Genomic DNA, 22909 nt, shown 5'->3' on the forward strand with positions numbered 1-22909 from the left:
CTCAATAGTTTTGAAACAGGAGGGGAGGGGGCAGGGCACAACCTTTGAAATGACATAGCCTGAGGACACGACATAAACTGATTAGAACGAAATGGGTCCAAGATGGCAAAAGAGTCGACTTCCACTAGACCTTGAGCTGCAGTATATGCTCACAGTAACACATCAGCAAGCTAAATGACACACCCACAGGTGCCATGACAGTTCCAAGAGCGACCACAAGGGTCAAAAAGAGGGCGGCGGCCCAATTCTTGGAAATCCCCACCCCTTCCCCAAAACAGCTGGAATACTCCTCCCCCTCATTAGCCTGTGAAATTACCCACCTCTATAAAAACGGACAACCCCAAACCCTGGTGCCACTCTAGCCTTCTGAGATGGCCCACACTCTGTCTGTGGAGTGTGTTTCTCTCTAAATAAATCCTCTTCTTACCTATCATTCTGTCTTTCGCTGAATTCTTTCTGTGATGAGACATCAAGAACGTGAGCTTCATGAAGTTTTGAGACCAGGTGTGTGATCTCAGTTAAAAGACCATGGGTTCGGGCTTCCCGGGTGGTGCAGTGGTTGAGAGTCCGCCTGCCGATGCAGGGGACACGGGTTCGTGCCCCGGTCCGGGAAGATCCCACATGCCGCGGAGCAGCTGGGCCCGTCAGCCATGGCCACTGAGCCTGCACGTCCGGAGCCTGTGCTCCACAACAGGAGAGGCCACAGCAGTGAGAGGCCCGCGTATCGCAAAAAAAAAAAAAAAGACCATGGGTTCAAGTCCCAATCTGAGTCACACAGTTCCAGTTTTACTTCAGATTCACATTGCAGTTGGCCCAACATGCTTATCACCAAAACAAAAAACAAACAAAAAAATCAGACACTTCAGCAGATAGAAATTTTATTATTTCAATTTGATTTTGTTCCTTAAAATAAAAAAGAGCAGTCTATGAAATATGAAATAAATAAGAATAATCTGGAAGTCTTATAGGGGTCCAGTTTCAGTACACTGGCACTTTCCCATTTCTCTCTTTGTTTTATAAAGTACTTCATTTAGCCACTCTGGAAGAATTTATTTTTCTGATATCAACTTGGCTCAGAATCAGTGTCCCATTTTTGAATTTTCCAACCTGTCCAATCCGTCCACTTGACAAAATACTGGGAGCCGATTTCTTCTTCTTGGATTTCCTACATTTAAAGTGAGAGGAAGGTACTACAGTTAAGCTTATACAAAAGGACTTCAGCACCACCAACCAGGCCACCGATGTCTGGCCCTGCAACCTCCCGGCCCCTCCCATGCAAGGCCCCCGCCCCACTGCAGCACCACTAGCTTCCTGCGTCCCTGAACATGCCAACTGCCTCCTGCCCCAGGGCCTGTGCACTGGTTTCTTCCACGTTGAATATTCTGCTACCAGATCTTTCCGGATCTTCCCCACTCAGGTCTCGACACAGATGTGGTCTCCTTAGAACGACGCACCAGCCCACCCTCAGTGATGTTCTCTCACAATGCACTATTTCAACCTCCTCAGGAAACCTGCCAGGACCTGACATGCCCTTACTTATCTGTTTAGATGTTTCAGTGTGTTTCCCTCCCTAAAATGTAAGCTCCTCCAGGGCAGGGACCCTCAGTGTGATCTCAGCTGTACGCCCAACACCTAGACACCTATGTGCCTGGCGCACAGTGGGCCCCTGACAGACCACACAACCAGAACAGATGACCACCTTCCAGCATGTGCAAGCTCACTAGGGGTCCAAGAAAAAGCTCAAGACAAAAGTAGATTCTGAAACAGTAATTTGAGGAGAAAAAAGTACTTGAACAAAAGCTAAGAAGCAAGCAGAAAGGCACAAAATCAATGCTTCCATTACTCAAACCACGGTGCTCTCCCTCACATGGTCCTGGAGGTGCAGGCAGCACAGGCTCTCTTAGGAGGGGACAGAGGTCTTGTTGGAAACGTCAACCTCAGCTTTTCTACTAGTCACTGCACATGTCTGGTCTTTGAAAATGGGAGACTGGAGAAGGTTCCTAGTTCAATCCTGAGGGAGTTGTCTGATCTTGGACAATTTACTGAATCCTGTCTCCCCCCTCAAGGGATTGATTTAGGATCAGGAGAGACAGTGAACCACTGTAACAGGCTAGAAACACCACATCAATTCAAGGTATTATGTTCAGAACTAACCAATGGGTTTATCCAAATCATTCCACCCGAGTACCTGATGGTATCACTCACCTGTCTTCCTGTCCTTTCCTCTTCTTTTTCTTGAAAATATCTGTGTCCTGGGCCTGATTTCACAATTAAAGAAAACATATGTATCAGTAATGGATAATGGAGATTCAAAAAAAGGCAAGAGGTTTGTGACCAAAAGCCACAGAGATATCATTTATTTTTAATATTTTTTTCAAGTAGGCATGTTAATTATACAAACTTTCATCCTAAAACCCTTTCAAGACTGTGAAAGGCCATTCAGAGAAAATGGACAGGAGAAATGTCAAATCTTCCATTTTAGGCAAAAGGGAGGGGGCGTAACATCAATTCTCTTTGTGGTTTTTCAGAAGCCCGTGTGTTCTATACAATGTAAAAGGCAAAAAAAAAAAAAAAAAAAAAAAAAAATGACTGCATATAGGGAAAAGGTCAAAGTAGCTCACAGTACCTGAACAGGAGTTTGCTATTTCAAAGCAAACCTTTCAGGTAAATAAGTCAGATTATGTGGCTGGTATCACAAAATGTAGCTGACTTGAAGAGAGGGTAAGAACAGTCATCTAACTCTAGATTTCTTGCTGTCTAGACTGCTTTCCAAGCAGTGGGGTCCAGCAAATTGCAACCACCTTTCTGTTCTAGTTTAAGAAAAGGCTATCACACCTACCGTTCTCTTTTCTTTTTCCTTTGCTGACTTTTTTTCTTTGATTTGCTCCTGCAAAACCTTGTAATTCACATAACTATTTTTGGGAGGCTGAAATGAGAAAGGACACTAAGCATCATTTTTGACTTTGCCTTTGCCCCTGCCCTGCCTTGCCCAGGGCGACCCCCTATGCTGCACCCCGTCTGCGGGTGGGAGGCAGAAGCAGCCCTCACCTTAGCGCCCAGCATAATGGCGCGTCCCTGCTCCAGGACTCTCTCCTTTCCTTTTCCATAACCTGTGATCCCAAACCGGTGCACTTCCAAACGAGCCTGCAGACACAAAGCACAGTCAGGCCCAAGTGCCTTCCAGAAACTCCACAGAGGAAACACAGCCCTAGGAGTGCTGCCTGCCAGACACGATGGGCTACATGCCCAGCACTTTTATGGAGGACCTGCAGGGACTACACCTCTCAAGAGTGCTGTCATGGTGTGGTTTAAGCAGCTTTGTGGAGTCTCTCACAAAGGTCCATAACCTCCCCAGGCCATTCTCCCACACTGAATGCAGACAGTCGAAGCAAAGACTTATCTCCACACAAATTAGTGACAAAACGAGGGTGACCGCCAGAGCTCTGCCGTACTTTAGGATGTGCCCTAAAACAAGCTACTACCCATAAAGGCAACAACTAAAAGTACCTTCCCAAACACATCTGCTCACACGTGGAAACCCTTTATCACAGCAGCTTCAAACACAGGTCCATGTTCTTTCTTTAAAAACATATTGTAGAAGAGAAAAAGTCACCAATACCCACTCTTGGCAGCTGAATTACTTCCTGTCTTTTTTCTCACACATTATTTTTAATTTTTTAAAAAAATTATTTATTTATTTATGTATTATTTTGGCTGCGCCAGGTCTTAGCTGCAGCACGTGGGACCTTCATGGCAGCACGTGGACTCTTAGTTGCGACATGCACGTGGGATCTAGTTCCCCGACCAGGGATCAAACCCAGGCCCCCTGCATTGGGAGGGTGCAGTCTTAAGCACTGGACCACCAGGGAAGTCTCTCTCACACATTTTTTTTTTTTTTTTTTTTTTTTTTTTGCGGTATGCGGGCCTCTCACTGCTGTGGCCTCTCCCATTGCGGAGCACAGGCTCCGGACGCGCAGGCTCAGCGGCCATGGCTCACGGGCCTAGCCTCTCCGCGGCATGTGGGATCTTCCCGGATCGGGGCACGAACCCGTGTCCCCTGCATCGGCAGGCGGACTCCCAACCACCGCACCACCAGGGAAGCCCTCTCTCACACATTTTTAAAACCTAGTTACAACCACAGAACACACATATCCCTGCTTTTCCTACTTACCATTGTATCATTGACACTGTAGTCACAAAACCAACATGTTTTAAACGACTGCACAATGTTCAATAAAGTAACTGTAGTGTGATCTGCTTCACCATTTCCCCAACCATTGGACAACATGTAAACATATTCATTTTTGGTGTTACAATGCTGAAAAAAATTAATAATTTCAAAGCACATACCTTTTCTAGGTTAAATTCTTGTACATCCACATCTTTCTCGAGGATACTAGTTTTGGTCTGAAAAGGAAAAGAAAACATTCTTATTAAGGTCATCTGTTCCTTATAGCATCCATCGCACCAAGAGCATACTCATGTTTTTAAAAGCCTTGAAACTGGCCCAGATGCCTAAATAACAAATAATAATACGTGCTTGTTGCACAGAAGCCTAATTAACAGCTAATGGGAGACAAATGGAGAAAATAAATTTAAGGTTTCAAAGTTTAAGAAAAGACTGATGAGAAACTAAAAAAGAAAAGAGAGTATGAGAGAGACCAATGTCTGTATCTCATGCACCAAATGTGGGAAACTCTGTATGGTGGAGGGTTTAGAAAAGGATAACTGAGCAGAATTTTAGAGGGTAAAAAGTTCATATTTAAATAATTCTCAGGAATTCCCTGGCGGTCCAGTGGTTAGGACTTGGCGCTTTCACTGACATGGCCTGGGGTTCAATCCCTGGTTGGGGAACTAAGATCCCACAAGCCGTGAGGGGAAGGAAGGAAGGGAGGGAGAGAGAATTCCCTCTTTTCTTCCCTCCTATCCAGCCATTGGAATAATGGCTAACTCTCTTAAACTCTCTTGAGTTGAAAATTTCTTTCAGGAACATCAGATTTCTAGAAATGATGGAGACTGGGTTTATAATTCCCCACAGAAAATAATGATACTGGAAATACCATCAAAATATGTGACTCTTTACATCAATATATCCCCTGGCTGTGGTTACCAATCCACAGAATTGACCAGAAGTTTGAGACTTCAAGGAAACTACTGTCAAATCTAGCCAAGGACAGCGGTCTCTGCTCAACCTCAGGCCATCCCAGCCGTGCAGCATCTAGAAAAGCAGTCCGGGCCTCTGGCTCAGCAGGGCAGAGTCTGTGCGGAGAGCGACGGACAGGGGAAGGCTTGTTAAAACCCTTCTGCTTGTAACCTGCCTTCACCGATTAAGCTCGCTTTAGTTATTTTGTTCTTTCCTTTCCCCTCTCTTTAACTGCACACCTACCCAGCTTCTCGTAGCCCAGTTGTTTTGCAGGAATTTCGAGTCAGCTCCTGCCCCGTGAGAGCTGGCTAAGGCTGGCTGGCTCATCAGCGCTAAAACTGGGCCTGCGCAGGTGTCCGAGGAAGGGCCTTTTGAGGTCAGGGGCCAGAAAGCTCCGATCATGCTGAGCATTTCCATTCTGAACACAGACGCCTGTAACCCAGATACGCCTGCACAGAACACTGATTACCTCACCTTTTCCCCTTCCTCCCATCACCCTTCCCCACTCCTAAGACCACCGTGCTTATCCCGTAAAGACCCCAGCCCCCTCGCTGTTGGGAGGCGGATCTCAGACTTGTTCTCCCACCTCCTCACTTGGCTGCCTCGTGAATAAACTGTAAACCTCGGCGTCTCGGCGTCTGGCTTGCTGCAAGTCGGGCAGATGGACCTGGTTCGGTAACAGATCCTTCTTTATAGAAAAACATTCTTGGCTATTTATCATGATGCTGGGCCTATTAGCATGATCCCCACCACTACCTTAACTTTAATTTCTACTTTGAGCTATAAAACCACTTTAGTACATTATTCACAATGCAGCACCTGCATTTAGAAATAATCAGCAGTCTCCCCTGTTTTCTTTCCCCTATTCTCACTGTGGTAGGGGGCACTAGTGCCTACAGGCAATACTGGGTCCTCCCCAACTTCTAGGCTCACAGGAGAACTGGGCTTTGCTGCCTACCTGAAGTTAGGCACGGCTACATGACTTGTTTTGGTCAAAGCGTGAGCAGAGGGAAGCATGCCCCTTCCACATGAAACCTCTAAGAGCCTTCATCGGGACTTCCCTGGTGGTGCAGTGATTAACAATCCGCCTGCCAGTACAGGGGACACAGGTTCAAGCCGTGGTCCGGGAAGATCCCACATGCTGCAGAGCAACTAAGCCCGTGTGCCACAACTACTGAGCCTGTGCTCTAGAGCCCGTGAGCCACAACTACTGAGCCCGCAAGCCACAACTACTGAAGCCTGTGTGCCCTAGAGCCCGTGCTCCACAACAAGAGAAGCCACCACAGTGAGAAGCCTGCGCACAGCAACAAAGGGTAGCCCCCGCTCGCCACAACTAGAGAAAGCCCGCACGCAGCAACAAAGACCCAACACAGCCAAAAAATTAAAAAAAAATTTTTTTTAAAAAGGCTTCATCAACTCCCCTTCTCCATCAAATGGCGGAGCCCCTATCACCCTGGGTCCCTAGCTTAGGATGGTGCGGATCACAGCCGTCTGCCCTGACAATCCTGATGAACACATAACATGAGAACAAGATTAACTTTTGCCTTTAAACCACTGAGATGTAGGGACTACTTGTTATGGAATCACCGTCTCCCCTATCTTGACTGATAAAGCCTCACTGTCCCACACACGAGAGAGAGAAACGTTTGAAGATTATGAGAACTTGTCTGTTAGGTAGTGAAGAAGAAAGCAAGCTGTAAGAAGCAGACTCAGACTGAGTACCAGACTCAGTGAACGTCCTCATGGGCTGACTTGCAGACCAAAAGTATTTTCTCCTGCACTGGTTAAGATTTTTCTTCTATTAGTTACACTGTCCAAACTTTGTCCAATTAGAGAAGAGTTGGCTAAATAAACACTCTCTTTTTAATTATGCCAGCAGTTCTGGGAATACTGAGAAATTTTTTCATATCTTCTTGAGCGTAAATTACTTCAATTAGATTACTTTCTTCTTAATACCTATCTGACACTGGATGTACTAAAGAGGAGGGGACATGGTACAGCTAAAGGGTGATGGACTTCAGGGCAGCCCTGGGGTACTACAGAGATTATGAGGGCACTAAGAACCTGGGGCAGGGACTTCCCTGACAGTCCAGCAGTTAACACTCTGTGCTTCCAACGCAGAGGGCGCAGGCTGGATCCCTGGTCGGGGAACTAAGATCCCATGTGCCATGGGGCGTGGCCAAAAATAAATAAATAAATAATAAAAAATTTAAATGAACATTAAAAAAAAAAAAGAACCTGGGGCAATAACTTGATAGAATGTCTTTATGTCTAGTGAAGCTTCTGGTGCAGTACACTTGTGTTCCTCAAGAGACAAACAGCCTAACTAACCTGCATTCCCTTTCGCTTGTGTAGTAGTCGGGCACACAGCTTTTAAGCCAGAAAGCCTGGGGTCTGAACCTGAGCTCTAGCACTTATTTCACATCCACAATCCTTTATCTGGAATCCTGAGACAATTCAGATGGTGATACTGTGAATATACTGAATACTGTCCAAGACAGCAACCCGTAATTAAGCACATTCACGTTTCTGAAGCAATGTCTATGAATATTCACCCCCAATGGAACCAACAGAAATAACTCTTAAGCCTTAAGAACTTCAGTTCAGGTTGGGTTTTACTGCCAAATAAATTTGCGCCAAACTTAAAAAAAACAACCTAACTCGTGCTTTCCAAAGCTCTGGGGTTTTGGAACTGCAGATATGGGATGGTGGGGTACCTGCTTAAATGCAGGCAAATAGTTCAACCTCTCTAGGCATCAACCTCTTCTGCGAAATGAAGACAGGTCACGCTGTGAAGACCTAATGAGATACTGAACTAGTTAATGAATGTAAATAATCACGGTTAGTACACAGTAAGCACTCAGGAAATACTGGTAAATCTTTACTCAGCAATTCCTTACATGTTCAGAAGCAGTGTACGTGTACCTCAGTCTAGGCCACAGGATCCAGGCGTCCCTTCTGACCTACAGTACACTGTTCTATTATTTCTACTATATCTTTCTTGTCTCTTTTCTGTGGAGGCCATAGGTTCATGAGATGGACCAGTGTTAGGGGTGGAAAAACCACATTGATCAGACACACCTCCGAAGGCCAGACAATACTTGGATCATTTTAAGCTACACTTGACCCTTTCATTTCTTAAGAGCATAGGAATTTTCTTCCTTATATAGGCAGCCTTGCACTCATTAAAGAGTGAGTTCATCCACTCAATCCTCAAATCACAAGGCCAGGCCACCCCATTTTGAACCTGGACCCCTGCAGTAATCCTCACTCGGTCCCCTCATGCCTCTGGCTACTGCTCCCCTATAATCCATTTACCATGCAGGGGCCAGAGCCATCTTTTTAAAATATAAATCAGATCACTTCATGCCCCTGCTTAAATTCTTTGGTGGCTTTCCATGTACTTTAAACTAACTCCAAAGGCCCCATGTCTCCGGGGCCTGGTGCGGGCTGGCCTCAGCCTGTCTCTCCAACAGCCCACGCCTTCCCCCCTCCGTCCCCCTCCCCCTGGTCTTCCGGCTCCTGGAACCCCGCAGGCTTCTCTACAGCTCAGGGCATTTGCAAGGCAGCTTCCCTCCACCTGCATTACTCTGCTCCCTCCTTTCCCAGCACCCTGCAACACAGCATCAGCCTAAAGTCACCTCCTTGGACACCTCTGACCACTGGCTCTAAAGGAAGTTCTGCCTGTTACTCTCAGGACCCTGTATCTTTCCTTCAGAGGGTTTATAGCTCTTTTTAAGTATATGATTGATATTAATTTATCCAGGGTTTGCCCAACCCACCAGTAAACCATACACTCCGTGAGAGCAGAGGACTGTACCTTGTTTACTGTGGGATCTCCTGGGCCTGGCAAAGAGTAATCACCCAATTATTTGTGGAATAAATGAATGAATAAGATTTCTGGGCAGACCACATCTATAGAGCTTTACAAATGGGACATGATCAAGAAGTTCATTTGTAGGTCAGCTATCTGGAATGGGTAAAATATTAAACAAATGGTGACCAAGTTCCCAGATAAGTCCATTAAAAGGGGTTCTGGTCACCAACTCCGATGCAGGGGGAAGGGTTTCCCACACATGGGAGCAACGGTCCCACACAGTCAGGTGTTCTACAGTTCAGTGCTACTCTGACACTACCAGAGACGGCACAGGTTCTGCAGGTGAAGGGGCTCAGTCCTACGATACCGTCCCCACTTCAGAGGCCAAATGCAAGCCCAGGTTGTTACCTGTAGTACTTCTGACAGACCGCATACAGACTGGAAGTTCTCATGACCCCCTCCTGGGGTTCAACTAATTTGCTAGAGTGGATCATAGAACTCAAGAAACCCGTTTACTTCCTAGATCACCAGCTTATTCTAAAAGGACATAACTCAGGGACAGCCAGATGGAGGAGATGCAGAGGGCAAGGCTCGTGGGAAGGGGCGAGGAACTTCCACACCCTCTCCAGGCTCCACTCTCCCAACCTGGAAGCTCTCCAAACCAAACCCCATCCTTCTGGAGTCTCAGAGGTTTCCACACAGGCATAATTGAGTAAATCATTGGCCATTGGTAACTGATTTAAACTCTAGCCCCTTTGCCCTTCCCAGAAGTCAGGGCATAGGTTCTCTAATCACAAGGTTGGTTCTCCTGGCAACCAGTCCCCATTCAAGGGTGCTTTCCAAGTCATTTCACTAATACAACAAAAGACACCTTTACTGCTCTCATCTCTTAAGAAATTCCAAGGGTTTTAGGAGCTCTGTGCCAGAAACAGGGACAAATATTTAATATCTCTTATTATAAATCGTCATATCACACCCATGACAATCTGTTTCAATACACTATGTAGTTTAATCATTGTTTATTGCACAAGCCTAAATTCTGGGAAAAGAAGGTCATTTACTTGCCAGTACCTCTTGCGTTCTCGAGAATACTTCAGACAACAGAGGGCAACAGGAACTCACATGGAGACTCGACTAGTGGGGGGAGCCACATAAATGGAGAAATAAAAGGAAAACAGAAATAAAAAGAAAACTTCAAAGATGGCCAGCTGATTGCATGACTGGTCAATGGAGGCTATCATTATTTGATCACGTATTTTTGCGGACCCCATGTCTGTCTGCACTGTCCTACGGTGACTTGTAAGCCTTCAGAGAGCAGGGGCCACATGTACATGTTCCCATGTTGCACAAACTCTTAGCATAGCACTATGTGTCTTAATTACTCCAATGGTCTATCCTTTGCCTGGCATGCCCTATACCCAGGATGTGCCATAACAACTAGCTCTATATTAATTTGCAGTTATTTATATGTTGCAATGTCAACATTCTAAAGTCTTTTTATGGGTGTATGTGTTTTTACTGTGCTCACATATACTGTCTCCTTAGCCAGACACATTAACATTTTCAGAAGATAAACTTTAAAAAGGAGAAAAGGGTCAAGATGGTGGACTAGGAGGACGTGGGGCTTGCGTCTCTGCACAACTAGGGCACCTACGAGGTACTGGTGGGGGACCAAGGACACCGAAGGGGACGGGAGGAATGCCCAGCGACTGGGTAGGACGTGGGACATGCGGGGAAGTGAAGGGGGAGGAGAAGTGGAGGCAGGACCTGACTCCGGGAGGGAGGGCGGCTAGGGGAGGGGAAGGGATCCCACGCCCAGAGGGGGAAAGGGGAGGGACAGTTGGGAGGGCAGAGGATCAGAAGGGCGTGTGGCCAGCGTTTCCCCTGCCCACTTGGGCCCCGGGGAGCCTGCTGAGATCCCGGGCCTGATCCACTGCCCACGGAGGCCTCCTCCAGGCGCGTGGGTGCTGAGGTGGGGGGGGGGGGGGAAGGCGGAGCAGAAGTAAAGGCCGGACCTCGGGGACTGGCACCCCTGAGGGGCGGCTGAAGGAGGGAAGGAGTTCTCATACCTTCTCCCCTCCCCCCCTCCACGGAGCCCACCCACGGTTAGGGGTTCAGCAGCGACAGGGGAGACCCTCAGGGGAGCAGAGGAACGGAAGGGAACGTGGCCAGCACTCTCCCTGCCCACTCGGGCGCCAGGGAGCCTGTTGGGCTCCGGGGCCTAATCCCCCGCCCTCCAAGGCTCCCTCAGCAGCGCAGAGCCCAAGCCCCGCCACTGCCCCCCACCCGGGCCCTGCCTCTACACCCACTACAAGACCCCCTCCAGCTACGCTGAGCCTAAGCGCCACCCACACACCCTCACCGAGGGGCCGGACCTCCAAACCCCGGAACTGCACATTCCAGTGGCCCCCTCAGGCCACGCTGCCTCTCCCCCAGCAGAGTGCAGGTGTGAAGCCAAGGCCCCGCCCCACCCTAAACCCCTCCCCCGCCTAAGGTCCACCTCCTGCCACCCTTCCCCCCCCTAAGCTCTGCCCCCCACAGCCAAGGCCCTTCTCGGCCTTTCTTTTTTTCCTCTTTGTTTTTTCTTTTTTCTCTTGCGGTTCTGTTTTACCTTGTTGTAGCTATTTCAATTCTATTTTTATTTTTCCTAATGTATTTTTTATCTTTCTAATTTTATTTTATTTTTTATGCTTTGTTGTACCGCTCCTTTTTTTTTTTTCTTTTGCTGTGCCACACAGCTTGCAGGATCTTGGTTCCCAGGCTGTGGGCTAGGCCTGAGTTCCTGTGGTGGGAGGGCCGAGTCCAAACCACTGGACTAACAGAGAACCTCAGACCCCAGGGAATATTAATTGGAGTGAAGCCTCCTGGAGACGGGAGGTCCTCGTCTCGGCACCAAGACCCGGCTCTACCCAACTACCTGCAAACTCCAGTGCTGGACGCCTCAGGCAAAACAACCAGTGAGACAGGAACACAACCCCACCCATCAATAAAACTGAGACAACAAAAACTATGTTACAGATGAAGGCTCAAGGTAAAAACCTACAAGACTAAATAAATGAAAAGGAAATAGGCTACCTATGTGAAAAAGAATACAGAGTAATGATAGTAAAGATGATCCAAAATCTCGGAACCAGAATGGAGAAAATACAAGAAACTTTTAACAAGGACCCAGAAGAACTAAAGAGCAAACAAACAGTGATGAACAGCAAAATAACTGAAATTTAAAATACTCTAGAAGGAATCAATAGCAGAATAACTGAGGCAGAAGAACAGTTAAGTGAGCTAGAAGATAAAATGGTGGAAATAACTGCCATGGAGCAGAACAAAGAAAAAAGAATGAAAAGAATTGAGGACAGTCTCGGAGACCTCTGGGACAACATTAAACGCACCAACATTCGAATTATAGGGGTCCCAGAAGAAGAAGAGAAAGAGAAAGGGTCTGAGAAAATATTTGAAGAGATTATAGTCAAAAACTTCCCTAACATGGGAAATGAAATAGTCACCCAAGTCCAGGAAGCACAGAGAGTTGCATACAGGATAAACCCTAGGAGAAACACACCAAGACATCTATTAAGCAAATGAACAAAAATTAAATTCAAACAAAAAATATTAAAGCAGCAATGAAAAGCAACAAATAACATACAAGGGAATCCCCATAAGGTTATCAGCTGATTTCACAGCAGAAACTCTGCAGGCCAGAAGGGAGTGGCAGGATATATTTACAGTGATGAAAGGGAAAAACCTACAACCAAGACTACTCTACCCAGCAAGGATCTCATTCAGATTCCACGGAGAACTCAAAAGCTTTACAAACGAGCAAAAGCTATGAGAATTCAACACCAAACCGGCTTTACAACAAATGCTAAAGGGACTTCTCTAAGCAGGAAACACAAGAGAAGAAAAAGACCCACAAAAACAAACCCAAATCAATTAAGAAAATGGTAATAGGAACATACATATCGATAATCACCTTGAATGTAAATGGATTAAATGCTCCAACCAAAAGACAGAGACTGGCTGAACAGATACAAAAACAAGACCCACATATATGCTGTCTACAAGAAACCCACTTCAGACTTAGGGACACATACAGACTGAAAGTGAGGGGATGGAAAAAGATATTCCATGCAAATGGAAATCACAAGAAAGCTGGAGTAGCAATACTCATATCAGATAAAATAGACTTTAAAATAAAGAGTGTTACAAGAGATAAGGAAGGACACTACATAATGATCAAGGGATCAATGCAAGAAGGAAACATAACAATTATATATATTTATGCACCAAACATAGGAGCACCTCAATACATAAGGCAAATGCTAACAGCCATAATAGGGGAAATCAACAATAACAAAGTAATAGTGGGGGGACTTTAACACCCCACTTACACCAATAAACAGATCATCCAGACAGAAAATAAATAAGGAAACACAAGCTTTAAATGACACAATAGACGAGATAGACTTAATTGATACTTATAGGATATTCCACCCAAAAGCGGAAGAATACACTTTGTTCTCAAGTGCACACCTAACATTCTCCAGAATAGATCACATCTTGGGTCACAAATCAAGCCTTGGAAAATTTAAGAAAACTGAAATCGTATCAACCATCTTTTCCGACGAACTCTATGAGATTCGAAATCAGTTACAGGAAAAAAACTGTAAAAAACACAAATACATGGAAGCTAAACACTGCGCTGCTAAATAACCAAGAGATCACAGAAGAAATCAAAGGAGAAATTTAAAAATACCTAGAAACAAATGACAATGAACACACGATGATCCAAAATCTATGGGAGGCAGCAAAAGCAGTTCTAAGAGGGAAGCTTATAGCAATTCAAGCTCAACTCAAGAAACAAGAAAGATCTCAAATAAACAATGTAACCTTACATCTAAAGCAACTAGAAAAAGAAGAACAAAGAAAACCCAAAGTTAGTAGAAGGAAAGAAATCATAAAGATCAGAGCAGAAATAAATGAAATAGAAACGAAGAAAACAATAGCAAAGATCAATGAAACTAAAAGTTGGTTCTTTGAGAAGATAAACAAAACTGATAAACCTTTAGCCAGACTCATCAAGAAAAAAAAGGGAGAGGACTCAAATCAATAAAATTAGAAATGAAAAAGGAGAAGTTACAATGGACACCGCAAAAATACAAAGCATCATAAGAGACTACTACAAGCAACTCTATGCCAATAAAATGGACAACCTGGAAGAAACGGACAAATTCTTGGAAGGTACAACTTTCTAAGACTGAACCAGGAAGAATTACAAAATATAAACAGACCAATGAACAGGTAATGAAACTGAAACTGTAATTAAAAATCTTCCAACAAACAAAAGTCAGGACCAGATGGTTTCACAGGTGAATTCTATCAAACATTTAGAGAAGAGTTAACACCTATCCTTCTCAATCTCTTCCAAAAAACTGCAGAGGGAGGAACATTCCCAAACTCGTTCTACAAGGCCACCATCACCCTGATACCAAAACCAGGCAAAGATATCACAAAAAAGAAAATTACAGACCAATATCACTGATGAACATAGATGCAAGAATCCTCAACAAAGTACTAGCAAACAGAATCCAACAACACATTAAAAGGATCATACACCATGATGAAGTGGGATTTATCCCAGGGATGCAAGGGTTCTTCAATATACGCAAATCAATCCATGTGATACACCATATAACAAACTGAAGAATAAAAACCATATGATCATCTCCATAGATGCAAAAAAAGGTTCTGAAAAAATTCAACACCCATCTATGATAAAAACTCTCCAGAAGGGCCTCCCTGGTGGCGCAAGTGGTTGAGAGTCCGCCTGCCGATGCAGGGGATATGGGTTCGTGCCCCGGTCTGGGAGGATCCCATATGCCGCGGAGCGGCTGGGCCCGTGAGCCATGGCCGCTGAGCCTGCGCGTCCGGAGCCTGCGCGTCCGGAGCCTGTGCTCCGCAACGGGGGAGGCCACAACAGTGAGAGGCCCGCATACCGCAAAAAAAAAAAAAAAAACTCTCCAGAAAACGGGCACAGAGGGAACCTACCTCAACATAATAAAGGCCATATACGACAAACCCACAGCAAACATCATTCTCAATGGTGAAAAACTGAAAGCATTTCCTCTAAGATCAGGAACAAGACAAGGATGTCCACTCTCGCCACTATTATTCAAGATGGTATTGGAAGTCCTAGCCATGGCAATCAGAGAAGAAAAAGAAATAAAAGGAATACAAATTGGAAAAGAAGAAGTAAAACTGTTACTGTTTGCAGATGACATGATACTATACATAGAGAATCCTAAAGATGCCACCAAAAAACTACTAGAACTAATCAATAAACCTCATAAGGTTGCAGGATACAAAATTAATGTACAGAAATCTCTTGCATTCCTATACACTAACAACGAAATATGAGAACGAGAAATTAAGGAAACAATCCCATTTATCATCACAACAAAAAGAATGAAATACCTAGAAATAAACTTACCTAAGGAGGCAAAAGACCTGTACCCAGAAAACTATGAACAATGATGAAAGAAATCAAAGATGACACAAATAGATGGAGAGATATACCATGCCCCTGGATTGGAAGAATTGAGACTGTGAAAATGACTATACTACGCAAAGCAGTCTACAGGTTCAATGCAATCCCTATCAAATTACCAATGGCATTTTTCACAGAATTAGAACAAAAAATTATACAATTTGTGTGGCAACACAAAAGACCCCAAACAGCCAAAGCAATCTTGAGAAAGAAAAACAGAGCTGGAGGAATCAAGCTCCCCAACTTCAGACTATACTACAAAGCTACAGTAATCAAGACAGTATGGTACTGGCACAAAAACAGAAATATAGCTCAATGGTACAGGACAGAAGGCCCAGAGATAAACCCACGCACCTATGGTCACCTAATCTATGACAAAGGAATATACAATGGAGACAAGACAGCCTCTTCAATAAATGGTGCTGGGAAAACTGGACAACTACATGTAAAAGAATGAAATTAGAACACTCCCTAACACCATACACAAAAATAAACTCAAAATGGATTAAAGACCTAAATGTAATACTGGACACTATAAAACTCTTAGAGGAAAACATAGGAAAAACACTCATTGACATAAATCACAGCAAGATCTTTTATGACCCACCTCTTAGAGTACTGAAAATAAAAACAAAAATAAGCAAATGGGACCTAATTAAACTTAAAAGCTTTTGCACAGCAAAGGAAACCATAAACAAGATGAAAAGACAACCCACGGAATGGGAGAAAATATTTACAAATGAAGCAACAGACAAAGGATTAATCTCCAAAATATACAAACAGCTCATGCAGCTCAATATCAAAAAAACAAAGAACCCAATCAAAAAATAGGCAGAAGATCTAAATAGACATTTCAGCAAAGAAGACATACAGATAGTCAAGAGGCACATGAAAAGATGCTCAACATCCCTAATTATTAGAGAAATGCAAATCAAAACTACAATGAGGTATCACCTCACACCAGTCAGAATGACCATCATCAAAAAATCTACAAGCAACAAATGCTGGAGAGGGTGTGTAGAAAAGGGAACCCTCTTGCACTGTTGGGAATGTAACTTGATACAGCCACTGTGGAGAACAGTATGGAGGTTCCTTAAGAAACTAAAAATAGAACTAGAATATGACCTAGCAATCCCACTACTGAGAAAACCGTAATTCAAAAAGACACATGTACCCCCATGTTCACTGCAGCACTATTTACAACAGTCAGGACATTGAAACAACCTAAATGTCCATTGACAGATGAATGGATAAAGATGTGGTACATGTATACAATGGAATATTACTCAGCCATAAAAAGAAATGAAATTGGGTCATTTGTAAAGATGTGGATGAACCTAGTGTCTGTCATACAGAGTGAAGTAAGTCAGAAAGAGAAAAAAAAATACCATATATTAATGCATGTATGTGGAATCTAGAAAAATGGTACAGATGAACCTAGTTGCAGGGCAGGAATAGAAAGGGAGACGTAGAGAATGGACGTGTGGACATATGGGAAGAAGATGGTGGGACGAATCGGGAGATTAGGTTTGACATAAATACACTACCATGTGTAAAATAGCTAGCTACTGGGAGCCTGCTGTATAGCACAGGGAGCTCAGACCGGTGCTCTGTGATGGCCTAGTGGGGTGGGATGGCTGGGGGGAGAAGGTCCAAGAGGCAGGGGATGTGTGTATGTGTATGGCTGATTCACTTGGCTGTGCAGCAGAAACTAACACAATATTGTAAAGCAATTATACTCCAATTAAAAAAGAAAAAAGAAAGAAAGAAAGAAAAGGGGAGAACCACCAAGGAAGCTAAAAATTTCATCAAGTTGAGGAAGTCCAAAATGTAAAATGAGTTGAGGTTCCTGAGAAAAGCCAACTACAACGAAAAGGGATTCTTTGGAGCAGAAAGAATAACAGCCTGCTACACATGTTCCATTATTAAGAGATAGGGAGATGCAGACTCATTCAATGCCAATTTTTTTGTCCTTTCTATTAGAAAGAAAACTCTCTATTCCAGAAAGATGAACACGAGTGAGTCTAAGAAGAAACTGAAGACCGAAACCTTTGAGGAAACAAGGGAGGGTGCCTAGATGCTTTATGCCAGTTAAATTCTCCAAACACATAATTGTATTGCACAACAGTGCTTTCCAACCTTCACATCGTAGCACACAGAGAAAATACTAATATACGTCTGGCTCACTGCGGTACTCTGTGGTAATACCAGTCTTTTTGGAAGCTCCCTGGCCGGCCGCCTTGGGGGCTCTGGCTGCAAGGGCCAAAGGAATCCATTTCTTGGTCTGCCTGTAACAGTTCCCGTTGCCCCAGTATTTGGATACTATAAGAATTGGAAAGCTGACCTAGAATCCTAAAATAAAGGTAGATATGGTTACAGAATGCATTAATAATCTTTGAGGAAGAGATGATGGTGAGCTTGACATAAAGTACTACCTAAATTCTAGAAAAGATGTGGTAAACACCAGTCACTAGCACATGTGCACATGTTCATCAAGAATACGCAAGCCTAACTGTCTTTGTAGTGGGTTGAATCGTGGTCTCCAAAAAGAAATGTCCATGCACTAATCCCCGGGAATCTGCAAATGTGACCTTATTTGGGAAAAGCATCTTTGGAGTGTAATTAAGTTAAGGATCTCAGGATAAGATCCATCCTAGATTTAGGGTGGTCCTAAATCCAGTGAGTGTCCTTCTAAGAGAAAGGCAGGAGATTTGAGACTCAGATACCAGGAAGAAGTCCATGTGAAGACAGAGGAAGAGCCCAGAGCTCTGCAGCCGCCAGAAGCTGGAAGAAGCAAGGAAGGACCCTCCCCCTGCAGAGGGAGCGTGGCCCAGCCAACAACGTGATTTGGACTTCTGGCCTCCAGAACTGTGAAAGAATACATTTCTGTACAGCAGTCCCAGGAAACTAAGACAATCCTCTTTCTTTTTATGACAGACAAAAGTGTACAGGACATGGGGAAAGCAACAGATATGTCATGTCTGGATTTTTTCAATGAATTGGACAAAAAGCTTGTGAAAAAAGTTTGGATAAGCACCCAAGCCTCTCTCACAGACTGAATTCTGAGTCAGACTTACAAATTCAGCCTGAGATGCTGCTCAGCAAAGCCACACTGCTTTCCATCAGAATGTAAGTTCCTTGAGAGAAAGCAGTTTTTGCCTTCTGTTCAATGCCTTTTGAACAAAAAGCAGTTTTTGCCTTTTGTTCCCAGGGCCTAGAACAGTGGCAGGACAACATCAGGCTTTTTACCACAAAAGCCAGTTCATTACCTTTGTGTTCTCGTCTTGATCGGGCTTCTGTTTTCTTTTTCCACTTTTGCTGTGAAATTCCACCACTTCTACTGGTTCCCTGTCGTTCCTCAGGGGAGAGGGGGCTACTGCAGCACTCGAGACTACAGGTCCTGAAGGGAAACCACCAGGGGTCACGGCGGGAACACCCTGCAGCTCTTCCTGGAGTTCCTGGAAGAAGCTGGAAGCACTCTTCCTCTGGCCTCTGACAAGAGAGCCAGGTTGGCGATCTGGCTCTGCAACCAAGGCCGCTGGGGTCCCCATATCTCTTTTCTTCTCTCTTTTCTTTCTGATCCTTTTCTGCTCTGCTTCATCTTCCGTCTCTCCTGTTTGTTCAAACACAAAAGGAAAAATAAACATTTTGTGTTTTAGCTATCATCAATACCAAATCACGCGAATTTACGTGTCACAGCTATAAACATGCAGAAGTACACACAAAGACAAAAACTATTTTTCTTCCAAGAGGGTCGTATTTGTACTATTTATAGAATCCAAAGTGCACAGTCATCTTTTCCCAGGTAACTATATTTCTGTCTTTGACACTTACTAGCACAATTACTTTTAAAGTCCTCACCTTGGTCCTGACTATACGTGCCATCATCGTAATACCCCAGAAACTGGTAATCCCCGCTGGCTCACACTTTGTAGTAAAAATGTTAGTACATCTGCAGCCAGTGTTTCTTTTTAACACTTTCTAGGGTTACAGGTGGGGACCACGGTCTCCCTATTTCCTTTCACGGTTATGAATTAAGATGAACCTAAGACAACTGGCTTAATTTGAATGCCTTTATTTTCAACTAAATCTCCATACCTCCCCTTTGTTTCAGCTGCTCAAACTCTGACCAGTCACCTGAAGGTTCTGACAAGAACTCTAGGCCTAACGACTCACCGACAGCATGACTATCACAGAGCTCTCCAAACATTAGCTATTTATGTTTGCTTCTATTTTCTCAGTCTTCTATTCAGTAAATATGTATTAAGAGTCGACTATCCTTTGGCATTAGGCATATACAAATGAGTAGATACAGCTCATGCCTTCAGAGCTCCAAGCATAATTTGCAGGCTGTGTTTACACGAACTATATTTAGCGTTTTGCAGAATAGTCCTTTTCTCTAGGACTTCTCAAGGTCAGAGGCTACGTCTTCTCTGTCTTCCGACATTCCCAAGGGCAGAGAGATGCTCTGGCCACAGTTCAAGTGAATAACAAGTGCAGGCATTGGAGCCAGAGAGTGTAGGGCTTGGAACCCAAGCTCTGCAAATTACTAACTGGGTGAACTTCAAGTTTTTTAACCTTTAGTGCTTGTTTCTACAATAATGGGATTTGTCTTGTAATCATGGTATTAATGACAACATCTATTTCATAGTATTGTTGTGAAAATTAAACGAGTATATACCTGTAAAGCATGGAGTGTATGGTAAATTCTCAATACGACTTTAGCTATTATTTTTACTGTGTAATGAGCTTAGAATTTTGAGCAATGGCTCCAAAATAAAATAGCAACATCACTCTACAAATTTAGGAAATACGTTTGGCCTTTAAAGGCACTAATGCCTAACGATTATCTTTGGTGCATGAACAAAGGATGTCACCTTCCCTGGGGCAAGTTCTTCAGAGTGTGTGGAACGGTCTCCCTACTTAAGTGCCAGGAGTTGCCAATCTTTAACGATAAGCTCTTATATCTTCCTCTTCCCCAGTCAAGATAAAGGAAGGAGAGCATAAGTCAGCCAACTTAGGGATGTGAAACCGCCCTCCCAAGTCCTTGGCAGGGGACACACTGAAGGATGAGGTCCCCACGTGACAAGGTGGCACCAATGTCCAAGGGCCAGGCGAGTCTGGGGGGTGCGTGGGGAAAGGGGGCTTCCCGGAGGAAAGCAATTCGGGGAAAAGGGGTGCTATTTCGAGAGCCCGAGGTCCTGCGAACACCTCCCCGGTAAGTCTGAAAGCCTTTGTGTTTCCGACACGCAAGTCGGTCCCCACCGAGGGACGGGCTAGGAGGTTTAATTCATAAAAAACGCTCAACAGACTCCGGTCGAGGGGGAAGGGGGGAGGGTGATGTCCGACAGAAGCGAGTGGGGGACCCACTGTCAGAACCGGGTCGGACGAGCTGAGAGGTGCTCGACGTTCAAGAATCTTTAAAAGCCTGAAAGCGGAGGCCGGCCCAGTTCCGGGCTGCTCAAGTCCGCTCTCCACGTGGGCTCCGAAGGCCCGTACTCACCAAAGTCGTAGAGGTTCTGGAGCAGAACGTCCAGAAGGGCCTGAGAACCAGGAGGCGCGGAGGCGGCTAGCGCGGGCTCCTTCGCCATCGTGAGGCCCGGCCGGTCGTGGCAGGACAGCGTTGAGCGCGCGGGACTCAGGGCGCCCGGCGCCCGCTTCCCGGTTGCGATGTGCTGCGCACGCGCGCGCTGCAGGTCCCAGCGCGGCTTCCGTCCTGGTTAAGATGGCGGCGCCCGGGGTCCTGCGGTTGGGCCGCAGAGGGTGCTGCCGCCCTAGGCGAGGTCGGGCCGCTCCGCGCGGAAGAACCGCCCCCAACAGCACCCCAACCACAGCTTAGCTAAGAATCCCAGACCACGCCCGGGACAGCAGCCGCAGCATGGATTCTTCCAGTTCGTCCAGCTCTTGCTTCTCCGTCGGCTCCACCAGTCCCGGCGCTGTTGTGCTCCTCTACTCGGTATGCGCCCGGGGGAGCGAGGCCGGGGCGGGGCCGCGGGAGAGGACCCCCTTCTCCTGGTCCAGGGTTCCTCCGGGCTGCGACCCAGGGCCCAGAAGATTGGGTCCGAGCCCCCACCCCCCCAGGAGGGATTAGGTGGTTGATTTGGTTTCTAGGGCAACGGTGTATCGCTGCGTGTGGGAATGTCCGTGTGCTTTTAGAAGTTTCTCCTGGTGATGGTTCCGCTGGTTCCCTCCCGCTTGTTCCTTCCCTTCCCCTCCACCAGGCGTTGGGCCTTCAGAACGCCCCTGACACGGGAACGAGGCGGGGAGAATTGGAGTCTCTCCATCTCTTGCGAGGCGTGTCGGGCTACCTTTCGGTCGAATCCGAGAAACCTGCGGGTCTGACTCAGCTTGAGGTAGCCCGTGGCACCCCACCCCGCTCTTTTGCAGCTGTGATATTCCCGGGAAAAAAGTATTTGGCTTGTCCGTGGGCATTGAGTTTCTAAGACTTTACGTTTTTCATCTAAGAAGATTTGGAGTTCCTGGAAATTTGTATTGTGTTTCTGTCTTCTGCCCATCGTTGTACTTTTTCCACAAGTGATTTTGGCAGAGAACTAATGCTCCCCGGCCTCTCTCCAGTTCACCCCCCAGCCGCCTCTTCTGATTTTAACCGGTCTTTTTTGCCGACGGAATGTTGGTCACTCAGAATTGTCATGAAGAAATTACAAGGTGGAAGCTTTGTAGCTCTCAGTATTTCACAACCCTGGGGCACTTGACTTTTTTTTTTTTTTAAACCAAATTAAGTTTTATTTATCTTAGGAGGAAATAAAAGAATGCATTTTAAAATCATGTTACCAATGTTCTGGCTTAAATATAATGTTAATTTATGTAAGAAGGTCATAACAGGGAAAACACAAGAGCAAGATAAACAAAAAACTCAGTTTCAGAAAAGAATGTATATACCTATGGCTACCTTCAAATTGGGAGACCAGTGGAACATGGGGAAACTTCTGTTCCCTTGCTGTCAAGGGCTCTGGGCTTATGATTGCTGCTAATTGTCCACTTTCCCAAGGTTTATTACTTGGACCTCTCTCTTCGTTGACCTCGCCGCACAGTGCAGTGGTGAAATAGTTCAACCTCAAAATGTAGGGAAAGAGGGTTGCTGTGTAGCTCTGACTTCCCATGGGTAGTTTTTTTCAGCCCTCAACTGGTTTGTGAATTACAGCAATTTTCCACATGTGTATTAAAGGAAAGAGTTGGTTTTTTATTTCCCCATTCACCAATGATAAGACTTTGGTCACCTTTTTCACGTGAAAAACTAAAGCAGTTAATTGCATGTAAGCCGTTACTGCTTCTGAAGCTGGACAGCCGCCCTCACTCCTCTTGTGACGGCAGTCTTAACTTTCATGTTAACCTGAACTTTTTCTTACTGTTTCAGACTGTCCTTATTTCATTCCTCGGCCACACT

The 22909-nt window shown here is 45.2% G+C and overlaps 2 protein-coding genes across 3 annotated transcripts in view; one reads left to right on the top strand and one right to left on the bottom strand.

Annotated features, from left to right (window-relative positions):
* Positions 1-856: 856 nt before the first annotated feature.
* On the bottom strand, positions 857-21403 carry C1H1orf131 (chromosome 1 C1orf131 homolog). Its single transcript, XM_060107739.1, has 7 exons — positions 21008-21403; positions 18774-19117; positions 4351-4407; positions 3049-3144; positions 2840-2926; positions 2206-2258; positions 857-1165 (listed from the first exon to the last, which is right to left on the bottom strand). Exons 1-7 carry the CDS (start codon positions 21093-21095, stop codon positions 1027-1029), a joined length of 864 nt encoding a protein of 287 aa, XP_059963722.1. The 5' UTR covers positions 21096-21403; the 3' UTR covers positions 857-1026.
* GNPAT (glyceronephosphate O-acyltransferase) overlaps positions 21211-22909 on the top strand; it is a 32551-nt gene continuing 30852 nt past the window's right edge. For both annotated transcript variants that reach the window (XM_060107726.1, XM_060107731.1), the window contains exon 1: positions 21211-21460. In XM_060107726.1, coding sequence (XP_059963709.1) covers positions 21383-21460 — 78 coding nt within the window. In that variant the 5' untranslated portion in view covers positions 21211-21382. The remainder of the gene's footprint in view (positions 21461-22909) is intronic.

This window comes from Mesoplodon densirostris, chromosome 1 (assembly GCF_025265405.1).
Source record: "Mesoplodon densirostris isolate mMesDen1 chromosome 1, mMesDen1 primary haplotype, whole genome shotgun sequence".
Taxonomy (NCBI): Eukaryota; Metazoa; Chordata; class Mammalia; order Artiodactyla; family Ziphiidae; genus Mesoplodon; species Mesoplodon densirostris.

Bases quoted from the DNA above. Each gene is read 5' to 3' on its own strand.
- C1H1orf131 (XM_060107739.1), bottom strand. From the start codon at position 21,095: ATGGCGAAGGAGCCCGCGCTAGCCGCCTCCGCGCCTCCTGGTTCTCAG. The intron at 3,145-4,350 runs GTATGTGCTTTG...TTGTGTCTGCAG, and splicing joins AAGAATTTAACCTAGAAAAG to GCTCGTTTGGAAGTGCACCG. The intron at 2,927-3,048 runs GTGAGGGCTGCT...TTCTCATTTCAG, and splicing joins CCATTATGCTGGGCGCTAAG to CCTCCCAAAAATAGTTATGT.